General features: G+C 45.1%; 1 protein-coding gene and 2 long non-coding RNA genes across 10 annotated transcripts in view; 2 read left to right on the forward strand and 1 right to left on the reverse strand.

Moving 5' to 3' along the window:
- Positions 1 to 6,490: 6,490 nt before the first annotated feature.
- The window catches only part of LOC126981815 (mucin-19-like), a 31,439-nt gene continuing 17,636 nt past the window's right edge, over positions 6,491 to 20,293 (reverse strand). For all 4 annotated transcript variants that reach the window (XM_050833387.1, XM_050833388.1, XM_050833385.1 and 1 more), the window contains exons 5-8: positions 15,879 to 19,934; positions 15,516 to 15,627; positions 8,034 to 8,554; positions 6,491 to 7,876 (exon numbers count right to left, since the gene is read on the reverse strand). In XM_050833387.1, the coding sequence (XP_050689344.1) occupies positions 7,827 to 7,876; positions 8,034 to 8,554; positions 15,516 to 15,627; positions 15,879 to 19,934 (4,739 nt within the window). In that variant the 3' untranslated portion in view covers positions 6,491 to 7,826. The remainder of the gene's footprint in view (positions 7,877 to 8,033; positions 8,555 to 15,515; positions 15,628 to 15,878; positions 19,935 to 20,293) is intronic.
- Positions 8,562 to 10,805, forward strand: LOC126981817 (uncharacterized). Of its 5 annotated transcripts, XR_007734210.1 has the most exons (5): positions 8,562 to 9,435; positions 9,718 to 9,843; positions 9,991 to 10,137; positions 10,390 to 10,450; positions 10,512 to 10,805. It is a non-coding gene; the product is annotated as an uncharacterized LOC126981817 (long non-coding RNA). The 5 variants fall into 5 exon arrangements; XR_007734209.1 differs by having other exon boundaries at positions 10,369 to 10,805; XR_007734208.1 differs by having other exon boundaries at positions 10,390 to 10,805.
- LOC126981816 (uncharacterized) lies at positions 13,407 to 15,509 on the forward strand. Its single transcript, XR_007734207.1, has 3 exons — positions 13,407 to 14,664; positions 14,980 to 15,119; positions 15,190 to 15,509. It is a non-coding gene; the product is annotated as an uncharacterized LOC126981816 (long non-coding RNA).

A 20,293-nucleotide genomic window follows, 5' to 3' on the forward strand; every position in this document is an offset into this window, starting at 1 on the left:
AGTCCTTGGCAGCTTGCAGTCTCACGTTTGAAGGTATCCCACAACTCTACAGGGTTTCCAGGGTGAATGAAGACACTCACACCTATTTCTATGTACGAGAAAGCACCAAATCTATCACCCATTCTGTCCGTAGGTGGAAACGAAGCTTTAAACAAGACACTGAGGGTCGTATTTTAAAACATTTCGTCACCCAAGTTCACATATTTGACATCCATGGCTTTCGTAGCTGTAGGCCTTTCCAGGGGTACTTTTATGACCCTGGTGGTAGTTTGAGCCTTCTTCTGTGCCATGAACCTTAAAAAACACTCATGAAAATCCAATTGATCCCCTCTTTGACCTTAAGAAATAGTTGATGTGAGAAGCGATGGTGTCTTAAAATACAGCCTGAAGCTTTGCGGGTTCCTCACAGGCATCCCCCACGTGGCCGCCCTGCCCGTGACCTAACCTTCCCCCGTCATTACCGCCCCCCCGCCCCTGCCCTGCACACGTGGCGCCGCCCAGGGGGACCTCAACACCTGCAGCCACGTGTGTAAGAGGGAGCAGCCTCGACACACGCCATACAGCACAGAAAAACGGATAATGATGAGAGGAAACACTGACCAACCTCCCGCTGTTATGGCGTTGCTGCGAGAAATACCTCCTCGCAGAAATAAGTCGCTCTGATGCAAGGAATCATATTAATTTGCCTGATTTTGTTCTAGTTTGCCCACCTGTGATCTTTGCGAGGGTTGATATTGCCGCCAAGAAAACAACACACCAGACCAACAGTTCAGACATGCAAGAACTGAGTGAACATCAACGTGGGGTAATTCTTTCTTAAAAATCTCCCCTATTCGTTTGTTATAAAGCCTCCTCTGGATTAAAAGTGTTGCTCTGATGTTTTTGCCGTGTATTGGAGGTGAAACAGGCGAAGTAAACGATAGCAGTGAGTGAGATATAGAATAAGCAATCAAGTTCAACCTCTCTCTGCGAGCTATTTTGCGACTGCGAGTTAATTCCTACAACAGCTTCCCGCGGCTCCTCTGAAGAACGTTCGTGTTGGATTTTTTTTTTAATATTCTCATTTGAAGTAAGTTTAGCATGCTTCAAACTGTAATATAGATTGTTAAAAAAAATGTGTCAATCGTCGGTCATTATTTCATTGATCTCTACCCATTTTTAAGTCCAAACTAGCCTCCAGCACTTCATAATCATTCACATATAGTTATACGCTCATTTTCTCAAGACCGGTTTATATTCCTTCTTCATATTATAATTAACTTTTATCAACATTACGTACAATTGTTTGGTGTGTGTTTTATATGTTGTTCTTTTCCCCAGATATTCATAGGTACTCATCCACCTCTCCTCACCTTTTATTTTACCTGTTATTAATTTTCTTCAGGTGTCCACAGGTCCTCACCCACCTCTCCTCACCTGTTATTTTACCTGTTATTAATTTTCTTCAGGTGTTCACAGGTCCTCACCCACCTCTCCTCACCTGTTATTTTACCTGTTATTAATTTTCTTCAGGTGTTCACAGGTGCTATACTCATTCACCCGTACACACCTGTAATTATCTTTCTTTACCTGATATCCATTTTCTCAGGTGTTAATAGGTTACTCATACACCTGTCCACACCTGTAATTATCTTTTTTTACCTGTTGTTTATTTCTTCAGGTGTCCACAGGTACCCGTTCACATGTTCACACCTATATAATTAACACCTATTGACCTATGAGCTATGTAACTATGCTAATCTTAAGGTAATCTCTCTCTCTCTCTCTCTCTCTCTCTCTCTCTCTCTCTCTCTCTCTCTCTCTCTCTCTCTCTCTCTCTCTCTCTCTCTCTCTCTCTCTCCTTCCATCATCTGTCTTAAGTATTTCTGCCCTGCAAGGTGAACTGAGGTATGCTGGAGATCTTAATTAAAGGTATGCCAGGCTCAGGTGTGTTCTTGACTGGTGCAGTCTTACTTAATTTCTTCTCTTCTTTCTCCTTCCCTCCTTCCCCTCTTTAACTTTTTTTTCATGGGGGGAGTAACGATATATATTTGACCAACGATATATATTTGACCTCTCCTCAGCTCCTATACAGCCTTCCTTCTTTGTTTTCTTCTCCTTCTTCCCTCCTTTAACTTTTTCTTGAGGGGAGTAACGATATATATTTGACTACATTAATTTTTTATCTTCCTCTCCTCAGCTCCTATACAGCCTTCCTTCTTTATTTCCTTCTCCTTCTTCCCTCCTTTAACTTTTTCGTGAGGGGAGTAACAAGACTTGAAGATATATATTTGACCACTTTCGTATATTCTTCTTCTCTTATACAGCCTTCCTTCTCTTCTTCCTCCCTTCCTCTAACTCTTTCATGAGGGGGGTAACTAGACTAAAGATATATATTTGACCACTTTCTTTTCGTATCTTCCTCTCCTGTTCTCTTTTCCAGCCCTCCTTCTCTTCTTCCTCCCTTCTTTAATTTTTTTCATGAGAGGCCTAGCAAGATTTTAAAAAGATACATTTGATCATATTTTTCCTCTTCCTCTCCTCTAGTATATCCTTCCTTCTTCACTTCCTCTTAGACAGCCTTCCTTCTTCGTCCCTTCCTTCTCCTTCCCTTCTTTAATTCTTTCATGAAGGAATTAGCAAGATTTTAAAAGATACATTTGATCATATTTTTCCTCTTCTTCTCCTCTAGTATATCCCTCATTCTTTACTTCCTCTTATGCATCCTACCTTATTAATTAATCCTCCCTTTCCTTCTTTAATTCTTTCATGAGAGGACTAACAAGATTTTAAAACACATTTGATCATATTTTTCCTCTTCCTCTCTAGTATATCCTTCCTTCTTCACTTCCTCTTATACAGCCTTCTTCCTCCTTCCCTTCTTTAAATCTTTCATGAGAGGACTAACACAAATTTAAAAGATACATTAGATCATATTTTTCCTCTTCCTCTTCTCTAGTATATCCTTCCTTCTTCACTTCCCTCCTTTCCTCAACTCTTTCAGGAGGAGAGTAACAGAACCTCGGAAGACATATTTGATTTTTTTTTCCATCTTCTTATATGGACTTCCTTCTTTTCCCCTCCTGTCCTCCTCTTTCCAGTCTTTCAAGAGGGGAGTAATGACCTTGAGACTTTTTTTCATCACTTTCCTTCTCTTGTACGGCATTTTTTTTCTTCTTTATTTCCTCTTTCCTTCTTTTCCAACTCTTTCAGGGGAGGAGTAAGGGAACATCAGGAGTTATATTTGAACATTTTCCATTTGAATCTTCCTCCCACCTTTTGTACAGCTTTTTTTTCTTTATTTCCTCTTTCCTCCCTTTCCCACTCTTTCAGGAGGGGAGAAACAGAATATCAGGAGTCATATTTCAACATTCTTTTTTTGCATCTTCCTCTCATCTTCTCTTATTCGTCACCCTCATAAAATAATCGCCAAAGTCATTTTTCATAATTTCCAGGTTTTTGTCTACATCAATTTTTCAACGTGATGCCCATTTGTGTACAGTTGCCCTCGCTATTCAGGGTTTGAGTGTTCTAGAATTGGCCTTTTCCTTTCTGCCTAAATCTTAAGCCAAATGAGATCATGACTTCTTTTCTGATTTCCTGTAAAGTACAAAATAATGACTTAGACGGTTTGTTTACGAAGGCGACGATATGGTTTGCCTTTATTTATTTTTCCTTCCCTCACTTTTCAGCTCTTTCAGGAGGTGAGTAATAAAACCTTGTAAGACATATTTGATCATTTTCCTTTTGCATTTTTTCCTCTCATCTTCCTTCCCTTCTTTTTCCTCCTTTCCCTTCCTTCTTCCTTTCCATTTTCCTTCCTTCTTCCTTCCCTTTTTCCTCCTTTCCAGTCTTTCAAGAGGGGCGTAACAGTATCTTAGGAGTTATATTTGATAATTTTTCCTTTACATTTTTCTTCCTCTCATCTTCCTTCCCTTCTTTTTCCCCCTTTCCATTTTCCTTCCTTCTTCCTTCCCTTTTTCCTCCTTTCCAGACCCAGTCTTTCAAGAGGGGCGTAACAGTATCTTAGGAGTTATATTTGATCATTTTCCCTTTACATTTTTCTTCCTCTCATCTTCTCTTATAATTTTATGGTCTTCCCTCTTTTTCCTCCTTCCCTCCTCTCTCCAGTCTTTCAAGAGGGGCATAACAGTATCTTAGGAGTTATATTTGATAATTTTCCTTTTACATTTTTCTTCCTCTCATCTTCTCTTATATGAAGCAGCAAGTGGCAGGCTTTTTCTCCTTGCCCTCTCCTTAACCTAAAAAAAAAATAACAATAACATAGAGGCAAGTGGCAGGCTTTTTCCTTAGGCCTCTCTCCTTATCTAAAAATATGATAACAATAATATGAAGAGGCAGGCTTTTTCCTTAGGCCTCTCTCCTTATCTAAAAATATGATAACAATATGAAGAGGCAGGCTTTTTCCTTAGGCCTCTCTCCTTATCTAAAAATATGATAACAACAATATGAAGAGGCGAGTGGCAGGCTTTTTATCCACTCGCCCTGTCTTGTTAACCTAGAAAAAAAAAGTATAATGAATAAATGTCACTATCACTGTCACCACCATCACCACCACCACCAATGTCACCACCATCACCACCACCACCAGCTGACTCAGGCCTAGTTATGCGGTCCTCTCTCCTCGCCTTCCAGTGTTAACCTGGTAGCAGCGACGGGCCAAATTTGTGGCTTTACCATGTAGCAGCGACGGGCCAAATTTGTACCATGATATAAACCCCCTAAAATAGATGATGCATAAACTGATCACAAATGCTTTGATATATATTATGAAATGGTTTGTGTGAGTGATGATTTTTTCTCATTTTTCTCGCTTGGAGGGACCATTAAGAAACATGATCCCCGCTGCTACCGGGTTAAAGAGAAGTTCTGGCGCAGTAAAGTAATTCAAAACATGAATATGGTGTTACTAATGAGTTTTAATAACAATTATTTGGTTTACACATTTAATAAGACACATCAGGCTTCGAAAAAGCTTATTTCTTACTGAGGGAGGAAACTATGATTAAAGAAAGTCCTTAATTTGTACTATCATTGTCTTCATCAGTCCTTTCCTAAAATGTCAGTTTTTGTAATTAAATATATATAATTCAAGAAGGGTGGAATATAACACAATAAACCATTTCCAGCAACTATAAGTGTTTTTTTTTCTCATATGGAACTCAGGTCACGTCCAAGGCTGCGGGACTATGTTCAGTAAGGTTACACACGAGGCGTACGGGAGTGTGGCCCAAGCAAGCCTCCGCTGATGGCCACCACGGCGTCCACGGCACACACTTACATTATCCACACTAAAAAAGTTGACAAAGAGAAGGTATGAAAGGCACACTGAAGTTCCATGTCACCTCAAATGAACCTAAACTTTTTTTCTTCATTTTTTTTCACTTGTCGAAGGTCAGTCACAAAAGATCCGGAAAAAAGTTCTTCCCTACCCTTTCAAGAGTCCTCCAGCTACAGCTAATCCACAGGCATAAATACCAACCACACACTTAACAAATCCTAGCGTAGTAGTATACACAAGAGGCTGCTCAGTAGGCAAGCAAGAATTTTGAAGTTTTTTTTTACCAAGAGATATTTAAGTACTGCAAAAACCTACACTTGATGCATCAATGGTTTGAATGTCACAGTAGTTGTAGTGGTGGTGATAGTAGTAGGGAGCAGAAGTAGTAGTTTTAAGATTTAGTAGCAGTAGTGTAGTAGTAGTAGTAGTAGTAGTGGTAGTAGTAGTAGTAGTAGTAGTAGTAGTAGAGGCAGCAGCAGTAATGGTTAAGTTTCTGTGAATGTAACATCTTGTGTAAGGAAGGGCTTGGTGGTCATCAGAGGCCCCCCTTTCGTGGCAGCTGTAATCAGTGTAGCGTGTGCATATAACAGACCTGTGAGGAGGGTCAACAATCCCCTGGGTAAGCACTTCATGACTGGCAAGGATGGAGAGCAAAGACTAGCCTGCCTTACTGGTCACTTTACTCTGTCAGTAACATACACCATTATCTGGAACACACCACAAAAAAGAAGGGACATACAGCCTCATCTTCCTCTCTCGCTCTTTCTGCTTCTAATCTCTCACTTCCTCTCTTACTCTCTCGCCAAATGCATCTTATAGAAAAATACAAAATACATTTCTATTGTAAGCCTGTCTTCGGTGAGCCTTAGGTTGACAATCCGAGATGGTTGGATGCTTCCTATTACTTGGGGAAAATATATATTACCATATTATACGTGAACAGAGGAGAAATAATATGCTCATTGAAAGGAAACCCATGGGAACAGGGAGGGCCGTGCAAAATGGAAATATACGCAGCTCAACACATGAGGGGTAACTGGCGACACCAACCCAAGCCTATGCATGACGCGGCTGAGTCCCGGACGTGGCCGCGCCTTCAGAACAATCACCAACTACACCGAGGGACAAAAATCAAGACGCTGTAACATGCTCTGTGTAATTATTGCAAAACAGGTTGAGAAAAATAGGACTATTAAAATGTTCTGTACAGAAAGTCATTGTATATAATTAAAACTGTTATTCATAACAATGTAAAATATGAAATCTTACATTACAATAGAATCAATAGGGCCATTAAAGAATAATTTTCATGCCGTAAAGCTAAAAAAAATAGATTAGGGTAAATTACAAACATTTTACATTGCTCATGCCTTCAGTGACAGGGCCCAGAGCCCAATGTCTGTGCACGTACCACGATCAAGTTCATAAAACGAAATGATCATCTGGAGCCCGACACGCGCGTCCCCGCGGCGACACGGCACGGGCGGCTGCGGACGTCGGCTGTGTCTGGAAAGGAGTGCGTGTGAGGTGTTCGGAAAAAACGGCATCGTCGGGCACAGGACGTGGAGAAACAAACATCATTGATAACGAGGTTGTTTGCAGTAGTGGTAGTCTATACAACAGATTACACTATGTACAATAAATACAGCCGGAGTCACCTTGATAGGTTCTACAATTTAAGCATCTAATTTACAGGATCTGCATCTACTTGCAGTCATCTATACAGAAATACACAGAAAATATTCACTTTGCTGGACTTTGTACATTTAAAAACATTCACCAATATATACAATCTACATGTACAATAGAGGTGTGTGGTGTAAAAAAGTGTGGGCGCCCTGCAGCGTGCGGGCGGCCGGCGCACCCACGGCCGGCGCCGGGCGGCCACACCACCGCCTCGTCCCTGACAACACTACCAGGAGACTCTCTCACTGGGGGAGGGTGGGCTACGGCACCCTAGAAAATCACACGGTCATTGCATTCAGCTGTCCTCTGTGGCTACAGCTGTACTGACAATCCACAATGCTGAGTGTAGCACTAAAGTCTTCTTAAGCAGTAGTGCAGCAGAGAAAACCTACTGCATATGTAACATAATAGCCTACAGATTCTGCAGAGTTAATGAAATAATCATGGTTTGCCAAAGGCTGAGATCTCAGGAGTTCAGGAGTTTATCCACTACGGGCAAAGTTCAGGAAACAAGCTCCCAAGATGGACAGAGGACAAAACGTTCGTCGTCAGCGATGGAGTCTTGGTTGTCTTTGGCGCTGCTTCCGGGAAACTTAGCGCAGTGGTCAGGCAGAGGTAACGTGATACAGGAAAGTGAGTGGCGGCCGCCGTTGCCGCCGCCACGCTGCGGCCGCCACCGTAGGAACGGAAGGAGACAGACAGCGTAAGAGAGAATGTTATTGCACTTATTTTTTCTAATACTGATACACACTGCTGTCTGCTCACAGCAACACTTCACACTGTCAAAACACTTGCTGTAGGACACTCTCAGGCTTCAGAAGCACTGCCACACCCTCCTATCAGCAAGATATGCTTGACACTATTTTTCTTTGGACATTCTTCTTCTTTTGTTGGGTGTGTCTTCATTTGCTGAAACAAAACAACAGAATATCAGTACACATTATAAGACCCACAAACAGAATCAACTCACATATCATATTATTCAGCATAAAAGTCAATGGCCAGCACAAACACGGGCACACTCAGCAAGGGAGTCCGTGTGAGTGGCGGCAGTCTTGGTACTTACTTGTTGCTGTACTTCTGGTTTTCCTCCTGTTGCTGGCGTCCGGCTCTGACTGCTCGCTGTCTTTTCTAGTCTTGGTGCCCTGGACAGGACTCTTGTCCTTGTCCTTGGACTGGGGACTCTTCTCCTTCAGGATGATTTTCGTCTCCTTCAGCACGACAGTGGGAATTCTCTTGTCTTTTAATTGAGCATCTTTGTCCCTCAAGGGTTCTTTTCTCTCCACTTCTTTCTCCCTGGTTACCTCTTTCTCCTTCAGCGGGTCCTTGGCGGCAGCAGAGGTGGCCACGGCCTTGTCCCTGCTCTCCCTGGCGGCGGCCGCTGCCTTGGCTGCCGCTATCTGCGCCGCCAGCCCCCGCTCCCTGGCTGGCTCGGGGGAGCGCTCCTTGGTGGAGGCGCGGTTGTTCTGGCGCGGCGTGCGGCGGGTGGGCGTGGTGTCCCGCGTGGTGCCCGTGGACTCCGCTGAGCTCTGCCGCTCCCTGCTCCTCGCTGCCTTGCAGGACGTGCGGCTGCTGCGTGACGATGGCCTGCAAGGGTCAAGATTGTTAGTGCCGGCACACACCAGGACCTTCCATCACTAGTCTTTACTCCCTCTCAAATGTTCTCCTGGGATTGTTGTCTTGATTCTTCTCTGGCATGGCTTTGGTTAACCTTCCATCACAGTTTGCCCTTGAGGCACCAGCCTACCTCTAGACCCACAGCATCAGTGCAAAGGCTTACTAGCATGAGTGAGACAGTCCAGCCCAGCACCAAGCCCTGTCATAACCTGGACCATGAAGCACCCAGCCAGGCACCACTATGACCCTTGATGGCTAAACACGTCCAATAAATACAGATGTAACTACCTCACGCAAGGACTGTTTGGTGATTAAGACTTCTTGGGCACTATCATGCAAGTACTGAATGTCAAAAACTGATACAACCAAGACTATTATTGCTAAGCACCTTTTTGGGACTTATAATGTGAATGAACTGACTTACTGCGTAGGTTACTTGGGAAACCTTATTTTCCATTTTATATTGGACCCAAACCAAAGAGAGAAATTTTGAACAGAATATGTATGTTGTGGTCAATAATAAACTAACTAACTATGAATGAATGTGTTAAGTGATCACATTAACAGTATCCAAACCCAATAATGTAGGATGATGCATAAGTTAGTGATGAAAGATGAGTGAACGGTATCTTTATAATGTATGATGACGCACAAGTTGATGTCAAGCAGTAAGAGTAAAGAGTACCATAAACTCAGCAAAAATACTCGAGGACAATTGAATGAGCTCTTTGTTTGGCCGCCGCTCATGTTATCAATGAGTGGATGTGGCAATTCCTCAATGGCCTGTCCTTCATCCAGCGGGACTGATAAGATAGGCACGGGGCAGACAGGTGACGGCTAGAGGTAAACAGGTATGCTAAACTGACTTACAGGTATGCTAAACTGACACAGGTATGCTAAACTGACACAGGTATGCTAAACTGACACAGGTATGCTAAACTGACACAGGTATGCTAAACTGACTGAAAGGTATGCTAAACTGACTTACAGGTATGCTAAACTGACTTATAGGTACACTAAACTGACTTACAGGTATGCTAAACTGACTTACAGGTATGCTAAACTGACACAGGTATGCTAAACTGACTTACAGGTATGCTAAACTGACTTACAGGTATGCTAAACTGACACAGGTACGCTAAACTGACTTACAGGTATGCTAAACTGACTTACAGGTATGCTAAACTGACTTACAGGTATGCTAAACTGACTGAAAGGTATGCTAAACTGACTGAAAGGTATGCTAAACTGACTGAAAGGTATGCTAAACTGACTTACAGGTATGCTAAACTGACTGAAGGGTATGCTAAACTGACTTACAGGTATGCTAAACTGACTGAAAGGTATGCTAAACTGACTTACAGGTATGCTAAACTGACTGAAAGGTATGCTAAACTGACTTACAGGTATGCTAAACTGACTTACAGGTATGCTAAACTGACTTACAGGTATGCTAAACTGACTTACAGGTATGCTAAACTGACTTACAGGTATGCTAAACTGACTGAAAGGTATGCTAAACTGACTTACAGGTATGCTAAACTGACTTACAGGTATGCTAAACTGACTGAAGGGTATGCTAAACTGACTTACAGGTATGCTAAACTGACTTACAGGTATGCTAAACTGACTGAAAGGTATGCTAAACTGACTGAAAGGTATGCTAAACTGACTTACAGGTATGCTAAACTGACTGAAAGGTATGCTAAACTGACTTACAGGTATGCTAAACTGACTGAAGGGTATGCTAAACTGACTTACAGGTATGCTAAACTGACTGAAAGGTATGCTAAACTGACTGAAAGGTATGCTAAACTGACTTACAGGTATGCTAAACTGACTTACAAGTACACTAAACACTTACAGGTCCACTCAACTGACTTACAGGTATACTAAACTGACTGACAGGTGTGCTAAACACTTACAGGTCCACTCAACTGACTTACAGGTATACTAAACTGACTTACAGGTACGCTAAACTGACTAACAGGTACACTAAACACTTACGGGTCCACTCAACTGACTTACAGGTATACTATACTGACTTACAGGTACGCTACACAGACTGACAGGTATGCTAAACTGACTGACAGATACGCTAAACTGACTCAGGGAACGCAGCGAGGCCTCAACCCGGTAGCAGCGGGGATCATGTTTCTTAATTGTCCCTCTAAGCGAGAGAAACAAGAAAAAATCATCACTCACACAAACCGTTTCATAATATATGAGGCCGTGCGAGCAAAAACGTACAAAGCGCCATTTTTTTAAATGCGGGAAATCGCGTTTAAAGTTTTGCAATGTTTAAATTATCATAACTTCATTGGTTTTTAAGGTGGACACTTCAATCAAAGCCCAAACTGCCGGTTAAGGTATGTAGACTCTTGGACTGGACTCAGTTATAAAAAAAAATATATATATATAGGTCCGAAAAAGTAGGTTTTTCAAAAACATCCATGATGTGCAATATTAATTAACTTTTTAATATGTCATACACAGTTCATGATATTCATAATAATCAGGAACATGAAGGAAGTTACAAAACGTAAAATATACTAATAAACAATAAATGCTAAGAGTTTGCACTACGCGCTAGACGGAAAAGCTTGCACATTTGCAGTGATGCTATTGGTTTACTTATCTCACTTTCAACTGCGTAGGTGATAATGTAGGGTTATTTTGAAGGACTCAGGCCTATTTCCACTGCAGTTTTGTACAAACCGACATTCTGAAGGGTCAAAATAGTGTTATACCACAAAATCGCATTCTCATATATCAACGCATTTGTGATCAGTTTATGTATCATCTATTTTGGGGGTTTAATATCATGGCACAAATTTGGCCCATTGCTGCTACACGGTAAAGCCACAAATTTGACCCGTCGCTGCTATACGGTAAAGCCACAAATTTGGCCCATCGATGCTACCGGGTTAATGTTGGCAGGGAACAGAACCCATGATACACTATGATTGGTTAGACGCTTCCACCCCTCACATCAACTATTTCCGAAGGGCATAAAGGAGATCAGTCAAGTTCTAATGCATGTTTCTTTGGGTTCATGGTACAGAAGAAGGGTTGAACTATCACTAGGGTCATAAAACTACCCCTGGAAATACCCAAAACTCCTATAAAAGCCTTGTGAGGTTGGGCGCCGAAATGTTTAATAATATGGCTACCTTATATCAGCTATTTCCAAAGGCCATAAAGGAGATCAGTTGAGTTCTAATGAGTGTTTCTTTGGGTTCATGGTACAAAAGAAGGGTCGAACTACCACTAGGGTCACAAAACTACCCCTGGAAATGCTCAAAACTCCTGTAAAAGCCTTGTGTGGTTGGGCGCCGAAATGTTTAATTATATGGCACTCAATATCTCCCTTCTCCGACACCCATACTGTTTCTTTTATTTGTTTCTCTGACCTACCTACACGTCCCTGTCCAAATCAGTCAAGAGGCAAAACCCAGTAAGTGTGTAGCAATTCTGTTTGAAGGAAGAAAATGGTACTGGAGGAATTGGAAGTAAATAAATAAGGTGCTTCTTGGAGGGGAAATGAAAACTAACAATCAAAAGAGGGAAAAAAATGTTATGAGCAGTTTTTTGAAAGGAGGAAATAAATGGAATCTTGAGGAATTGAAAGTTAACAAACAAAAGGATAAATAAACTGTACCAAGTGTTTTGAAGGGAGAAAATAAATAGAAACTTGAGAAATTGAAAGTTGACAAACAAAAGGATAAATAAACTGTACCAAGTGTTTTGAAGGGAGAAAATAAATAGAAACTTGAGAAATTGAAAGTTGACAAACAAAAGGATAAATAAACTGTACCAAGTGTTTTGAAGGGAGAAAATAAATAGAAACTTGAGAAATTGAAAGTTGACAAACAAAAGGATAAATAAACTGTACCAAGTGTTTTAGAAGAGAGAAAATAAATAGAAACTTGAGAAATTGAAAGTTGACAAACAAAAGGATAAATAAACTGTACCAAGTGTTTTGAAGGGAGAAAATAAATAGAAACTTGAGGAATTGAAAGTTAACAATCAATACAAGGTAAAAAAAAATTGAAGCTTTTTTTTTTTTTTAAGGTAGCTTGAGGAATCGAAACTAAACAATCAAAAGGGAAAATAAACTATAGGAAGTGTTTTTATGGAGGAAGGAAAGAGAAAAAACATAAAAAGTAAACTAGCCAAGGAGGAAAAACACTGATCTTGATAAAGGCTACAATGACTACCCCAACACCCAGCAATCACATGTTATTCACACCATGGAAGTATACGGGACACACTCAAGTCAAACTACTACTCGGAGCTGATAGCCGAGATAAGATTAAGGAGCGCCATACATGAGAGTGATGCTAAGGTCAGTACTACAAGACAATTTCGCATCTCATATCAGCTATTTCTAAAGGTCAAAGAAGGGGTCAGTCGGGTTCTAATGAGTGTTTCTTCAGGTTCGTGATACATCAGCTATTTCTAAAGGTCAAAGAAGGGGTCAGTTGGGTTCTAATGAGTGTTTCTTCAGGTTTGTGATACATCAGCTATTTCTAAAGGTCAAAGAGGGGGGGTCAGTCGGGTTCTAATGAGTGTTTCTTCAGGTTTGTGATACATCAGCTATTTCTAAAGGTCAAAGAGGGGGGTCAGTTGGGTTCTAATGAGTGTTTCTTCAGGTTCATGATACATCAGCTATTTCTAAAGGTCAAAGAAGGGGTCAGTCGGGTTCTAATTAGTGTTTCTTCAGGTTCATGGTACAGAAGAAGGGTCAAACTCCAGGGTCTAAAACTGAAGTCCAATGCCACTCACTCCTCCTGACTTGTGTCATGTGTGTGTGTTTGGCCACGAAATGTCTTATAATATGACTAAGTGCCAAACTCTCAAACTTTTCAGTGCCCCAAGATACATATTTGACACAAGTTTCATAGGAGTTTTGAGCTTTTCCAGGGGTGCTTTTATGACCCTGGTGGTACTTTGATCATTCTTCTGCATCATGAACCTAAAAGAACACTCATTAGAACGCAATCAATCTCCATTTTGGGCTCAGGAAATAGTTGATATGAGAGGTGGAACTGTCTTAAGAATACCAGTTTAACCCCTTCACTGCAGATTTCCTACAAGAAGACATTACCAAGCTACAGAAATGAAACAAAAAGTGGCTGCAACAATTCAATGAAGAAAATGTAAAGTTGCAACTGCAAGGTCATATGGCATAGAATATAAAACTAAATAAACTATAATATAAAAAAGCTAATTAATTAAAAACATGATAAAGAAGGAGTCAATAATCAGAGGAGTAGAAACCAAAGAAAATGTTGATATATATGAGTACAACTACCTTCCACTACCTCTATTTTTTCCCTTAAGCATCTTCACTGTAAAAATAACTTACCTATGATTAGAGGTAAATATTCTCCACAGACTCATGATTAGTACAAGTTTTATGACCTTTAGACTATACACAAGTTTTGTTTTTTGTTTTTGTTTTTTTTACAAAGGAGACAGCTCAAGGGCACACACAAAAAAGGAAACAATAATAAAAAAAAAAGCCCGCTACTCGCTGCTCCTAAAAAGAATCCAAGGAGGTGGCCGAAAGAGAGGTAAATTTCGGGAGGTAAGTATAAATGAATAAGACTGGCCTTTCCTTCCCCTTGAGCTGCTTTCTTACCTATAGGCATCAAAGGAAAGTAGAAACCTGATGGGAAAATAAATAAGGTAAAGCTGCTTGGTAATAATGAGGAACCAAGACTCACCACCATTGCTTCCTGAGTGACACATTATGGTCAGAACGATTACAAGTTACCAGTCAAAAGAATAACAGGTCCAAAATAATAACAGTAAGGACCCAGAATGCTACAAATAAAGGAAGTTACCAGTCAAAAGAATAACAGGTCCAAAATAATAACACTAAGGACCCAGAATGCTACAAATAAAGGAAGTTATCAGTCAAAAGAATAACAGGTCCAAAATAATAACACTAAGGACCCAGAATGCTACAAATAAAGGAAGTTATCAGTCAAAAGAATAACAGGTCCAAAATAATAACACTAAGGACCCAGAATGCTACAAATAAAGGAAGTTATCAGTCAAAAGAATAACAAGTCCAAAATAATAACACTAAGGACCCAGAATACTAAAAATAAAGGAAGTTACCAGTCAAAAGAATAACAAGTCCAAAATAATAACAGTAAGGACCCAGAATACTACAAATAAAGGAAGTTACCAGTCAAAAGAATAACAGGTCCAAAATAATAACACTAAGGACCCAGAATGCTACAAATAAAGGAAGTTATCAGTCAAAATAATAACAGTAAGGACCCAGAATGCTACAAATAAAGGAAGTTATCAGTCAAAATAATAACAGTAAGGACCCAGAATGCTACAAATAAAGGAAGTTATCAGTCAAAAGAATACAGGTCCAAAATAATAACACTAAGGACCCAGAATGCTAAAAATAAAGGAAGTTACCAGTCAAAAGAATAACAGATCCAAAATAATAACACTAAGGACCCAGAATGCTTCAAATAAAGGAAGTTACCAGTCAAAAGAATAACAGGTCCAAAATAATAACACTAGGGACCCAGAATGCTACAAATAAAGGAAGTTATAAGTCAAAAGAATAACAGGTCCAAAATAATAACAGTAAGGACCCAGAATACTACAAATAAAGGAAGTTACCAATCAGAGTAATAACAAGTCCAGAATAATTACAAAAAAAGAAATTACCTGTCAGAGAATGATAGAAAAACAGGAATCAACAGGTAGTACGAGAGGAGGAGGATAGCAAAAAAGAGTTACTAGTTGATGAGTAATATATAGCAAACAGATGGTAGGAGAGGAGGGTGACAAGAGGAAACTACAAGTCAGAGAATAATATACAAAACAGCATAGAAGAATATATAAGAAGAGAAACAGATAGCATCATAGCAGTAGAGGAGTGTGTTGGGCCTACCTGGAGTCATCGTCATCCTCATTGGTGGAGGTGGATGCAGCGGATGGGTTCCTCTTTTTGCTGATTCCCCCGCCGCCATCCAGCGAGTCATCCTCCGAGCTCTCATACTCATCTGTGGACACACCAGCAATGTGAGGGAGGAAAGGAATGGTAATGATGGTCTCAAACATTTTGGGGCTCACACGCCCACACTGGATGAGGATTTTGTAGAGGTTATGTTAGTATTTCCATGAGTAGTTTTACTAGCCTAGTGATAGTTTGACAAAGCACAAATAATGGAAATGGTGTAGCCCTAACAGTGAGCCACTCTCCCCCCCCCCACACCACTACCCCCTCCCCCATGCCCCACCCCTGGCTACGTACCCCCAGTCTTGTCTGGCGGCTTCCTGCGGGTGACCTTGGCGGTGGGCTCCTGGGCGTCGTCGTTGATGCTGGAGGCGTTGCTGCTCTCAGACTCGTGGCGGCGGCGCTTGGTGCCCCGGGTGGCTGGGCTGACGCTGGGCCGCAGCACCGACACGGGGCTGGGCTTGCCCATGGACAGCATGCTGGCGGGGCTCCTGCGGTCCACTTTGGGGCTGTGGTCTGCCCCAGGGCTGTTCACCTTGGGGCTGGCCAGCCGGATGCTCTGCCTGGTGCTCCGCGTGAGCCGCTTGTCATCCGCCAGGCTGGGGTCCGAGGGCGGGATCTCTATGGACAGCGCATCAAACTTCTTGTCCCTGGCCTTGGGTTTGACGCCCGCTGCGCACTCCTCCTTCTCCTTCTCCAGGCCCAGCAGGTCGCTGCCCTTCAGCTCAGAGTTGCCCTCACACTCGGACAGGGTCTTCGCCTCCTCCCGGTCTTTGTCCTCCGCATCGGACTCCACGTCCTTCTTGCGCTCCCTGTTGCCATAGGTGTAGAGGGGCGGGTGCACCCTGAGGGGCGTGGGCTCCTCCCCGGTGGGGGACAGCACCTCGGGACTTTTGCAGGAGTCTGACAGCAGGCTCTCCAGGGTGTCTGCCCGGGATATCTCCCGCTGCAGCTCGCCAGGCTGCAGCAGCTTGGCCTGCGGCGTGCTGGAGAAGCCCACAAAGTCCAGGTCCTCGGTGTCATCGCCATTGGTGAGGGTGCTGGACACGATGGGCGTGGCAGCTGCGTTGGTGACGGAAGTGGCCACGGCCTGGGGGGAGGTGGTGAGGGTGGGGGCGGTAAGTTGAGCCTTGAGGAGGGAGGGAGGACTAGATTCCTCGGTCTTGTTGACCGCGAGCGTCTGTAGGAGGTGGCTGTTCTTGGCCCCACCTGTCGCCATCACCACGGGCTTCACCGTCACCACGGTCATGCTGCCAATGCCGGACGTCACCTGCTGGCTCAGCTGGCCTTTGACGGGCGACACCACTACCTTAACCGCACTGGTGGTGGGAGCCATGGCACTGTTACCTGGCAGGGCCACTAGCCGAAAAGTTGTCCCCGGGGGAAGGTTGAGCGGCGTGCTCACCTGACCCTGGCTGCTGCTGGGCTTCAGCGTCACCACCTTGGCGCCCGGCCCAGACGCCGCCACGCCCCCGCTTCCCCCGCTGGCGCTGGGGGCGGCGCTGCCGGAGGACAGGCCGGACACGCCGCCCAGGTCAGGGGGACTAGACAGGATGGGCAGCTTGTCCATGGAGGGCAGGGCCGCGGCCTGGATGGAGGACACCTGCGAGGGCGCGCTGCTGCTCAGCGGCCGGGTGAGTGTGAAGGCCAGGAGTGACGGCTTGGAAAGTACGAGGGTGCCGGCGGCGGCGGCGGTGGTCGGAGCTGTAATCTTTGGAGAGTGAGGCACTGTGGGAATCACCGAGATGCTTGAGACAACAGGGGTGTGACTGGTGGTGGTGCATGTGGTAGTGGTGGTGGTGAGGGTGATGTTGGGTGACGCGGCGCTGGCCGGCGTGAGGGGGGTGGTGATGGTGGAGGTGGTGGTGACAGTGGTGGTGGTGCTGGTGGTGGAGCAGACCAGCGTGAGGCTCGGGCTGTCCGGGGCACTGAAGTTATGACTAGAGGTGGCAGGGGAACACAAGGAGGGGGTGGGAGTCGGGGAGGGGGCGGGCAGGGTGGGGGGCAGGGCAGAGACAGTGGTGGTGGTGGTTGATGCGGTGGCGCTGGCGACGGCTGAGCTTAAGGGGGCCAGGGACACACTGCCGGCTGGCGGGGTGAAGGAGTACACGGAGAGGGGGGCTGGGGGGCTCGGGGAGGGGGTGGGGGAGGTGGGGGATGGCAGCGAGACTGGGGGAGTGCTCACTGCTGGGGGAATTGGGGCAGCGACAGTGGTGGTGGTGGAGGCGGAGGTGGCAGCCGTGGTGGTGGTGGTAGAGGAGGAGGTGGAGGAAGAGACAGGAGGAGAGGTAACAGAGGAGGAGGAGGAGGAGGTGCTGGATGTGGAAGAGGAGGTGGAGGAGGGCTGTGATGAAGGAACTGAAGTGGAAGAAGAGGTGACAGGAGTGGCAATGGCAGGGGAGGGCAAGGAAGAGGAAGAGGTGGTGGATGGAACAGTGGAGGTGGGTGGAGGTGGAGGGGAAGGGGAGGTGGATGTGGCAGGGGGTGTGTTGGTGGTTACAGGGGCAGGAGTGGATGCTACAGAAGTGGAGCTAGTGCTGACAGGGGAGGGAGGGGAGGTGGTGGATGTGGGAGGGGAGGAGGTGGTGGGTGTGGAAGAGGAGGAGGTGGAAGAGGTGGAAATAAGTGGTGAGGAGAAGGAGGAGGAGGAGGAGGAGGAGGTGGAAGTGACAGAAGAGGAGGCAGTGGTGGGGACAGGGGAAGGGGAAGAGGTGGTGGTGGAGGAGGAAGTGGAAGAGGGAGTGGAAGATGAAGCAGACCCAGGAGAGCATGTGGAGGAGGAGGAAGTGACAGGTGGAAGGGAGGAGGTGGAGGTGACAGGCAATGAACATGACGTAGGTGGAACAGGCAATGATGATGACGGAGACGACGAAGGTGATGATGATGATGATGATGAAGTGGATGATAATGAAGTGGTGGTTGTGGTGGTGGAGGTTGTGTCACATTCCTCACTCTTGGGTGGAGGCAGTGCTTCCTGCTGGGGTGCACACTTCTCCCCAGCAGGAGCAGGAGGAGGGGTAGGGGAGGGGGTGGCAGCAGTAGGGTCCTCTGCTTTGGGTATCGTGGGGGCCTTGGCAGGACTAGCAGAGTTGCCTGTGGGTCCGGACTGCGTTTCCTCGACTTTCGGGGAAGCAGGCGGCTCTTCCTCGGGCTCCTTCTTGATAACGACGGGCTTACTCTCAGCGCTCCCCAGAGATTCGCATGCCTTCACCCCCGCACCCCTGTCCCCGCCCCCACACTTTGTGCTCCCCCCCGCCTCCCCACTCGCCCCCGCACCACCCTCACCAGCGGCCTCCTCAGGTTCCGCGGGTTCAGTCTTTATCTGGACTTGAGCACTGGTCTCGGGTTCTTCACTCGCGCCCCTGACATGGTTCTGTGCCCCTCCTGACCCCACACCACCACCGCCGCCACTGTTACTGTTGCCACCACCGCTGCCACTCGCCGGTTCGCGCTTACAGACAGTCTTATCACTTGAGCTTTTATCAGGGAAAGGCTCGCACTCCTTGTCGTCCCTCCGGGTGGGACTCTGGTCACTCTGGTTTGGACTCTTTTCAGACAGAGCGTCCATGGACTCAATGCCAGAGTCCTCCCCGCCCTGGCCACTCCCGTGCTCGCCCTTGGGAGTGCCGTCCGGGCTCTCCACCTCACCCTTAGTCAAGATGACATTTCCAGGAAACTCTGGAGCCTTAGCTTGTTCTAATATCTTGGTCTGCTCAGGTTCCACTTTAACACTAGTATCACAGCTGTTTGATGAATTAACACTTGAAAGAAGTGGTTCTTTACTCTCACTTTTGTCATCACTTTTCACCTCATGCTTCACCTTATCTGGAGTTTCTGTGACTTTGGGTTCCACTTTCACTCCGGAGGTGCTGTTTGTACTCTCAGACTGAGAAGACACAGGCACTGTAGTTGAACTGTCTATGGCGTTGAAGCGTCTCAGCAGGTCGTGCACGCTGCTCGAGTGAGTGTCGTTCTTCTTGGTCGAGCTCTGGGAGAACTTGAGGGCGTCCTGCAGAGCCTTCCTGTCGTTCACGTCCAGGTGGGTCACCTTCCCGACCTTGGGTGCCTCACTCTTCACCTTGGGCACCACGCTCCCGCCACGTTCGCCGTCACTGCCGCCGCCACCCTTGCCGAAGCTCAGCGTCTCATTCTTGGTGACGCTGTGGATGGTGATGTCAGAGTTGGCCTTGAGGCTGGCCAGGTCTTTGCAAATGGCGTGCTTGGGCAGCTCCAGCTTCTTGACGTTCTTGTCGGCAGGATCTTCATGACGGGAGGAAGGCAGCTTCTCCGGGGAGTGAGACACTTTGTTGATCATCACGGAGGAGTTCAGGTACTTGGGGATGCTGCCTATACCTGCAAGGGGCAAACAGTGAGACAGGTGCACACAAAACACACACACACAGTAAGAACAACAGGGCTTCTCAACCATCGGTACAAGACAAAGTATAAGGGTCAGCAATGTCTCAGTCACTCAATTCAGTAATAACTTCAAATCCACGATGGTACCGAGAAGGGGAAGACAGGGGGGGACAGGGGTTGAAAGCCTGGGTTATGGGTACATGCCCTGCACCAAGCACCTGGAAGTGGTACATTAGCTAGTAATTTGAGAATCACTTATCTCTGAAGCAAACTTCCTTCACATTTACGTTATGTTCACTCTCAAGGTCTTACTATTAAACAGCAGACACCCACACACACCCAGCCCTGGCAGG

Source organism: Eriocheir sinensis, chromosome 49 (genome assembly GCF_024679095.1).
Source record: "Eriocheir sinensis breed Jianghai 21 chromosome 49, ASM2467909v1, whole genome shotgun sequence".
Lineage (NCBI taxonomy): Eukaryota > Metazoa > Arthropoda > Malacostraca > Decapoda > Varunidae > Eriocheir > Eriocheir sinensis.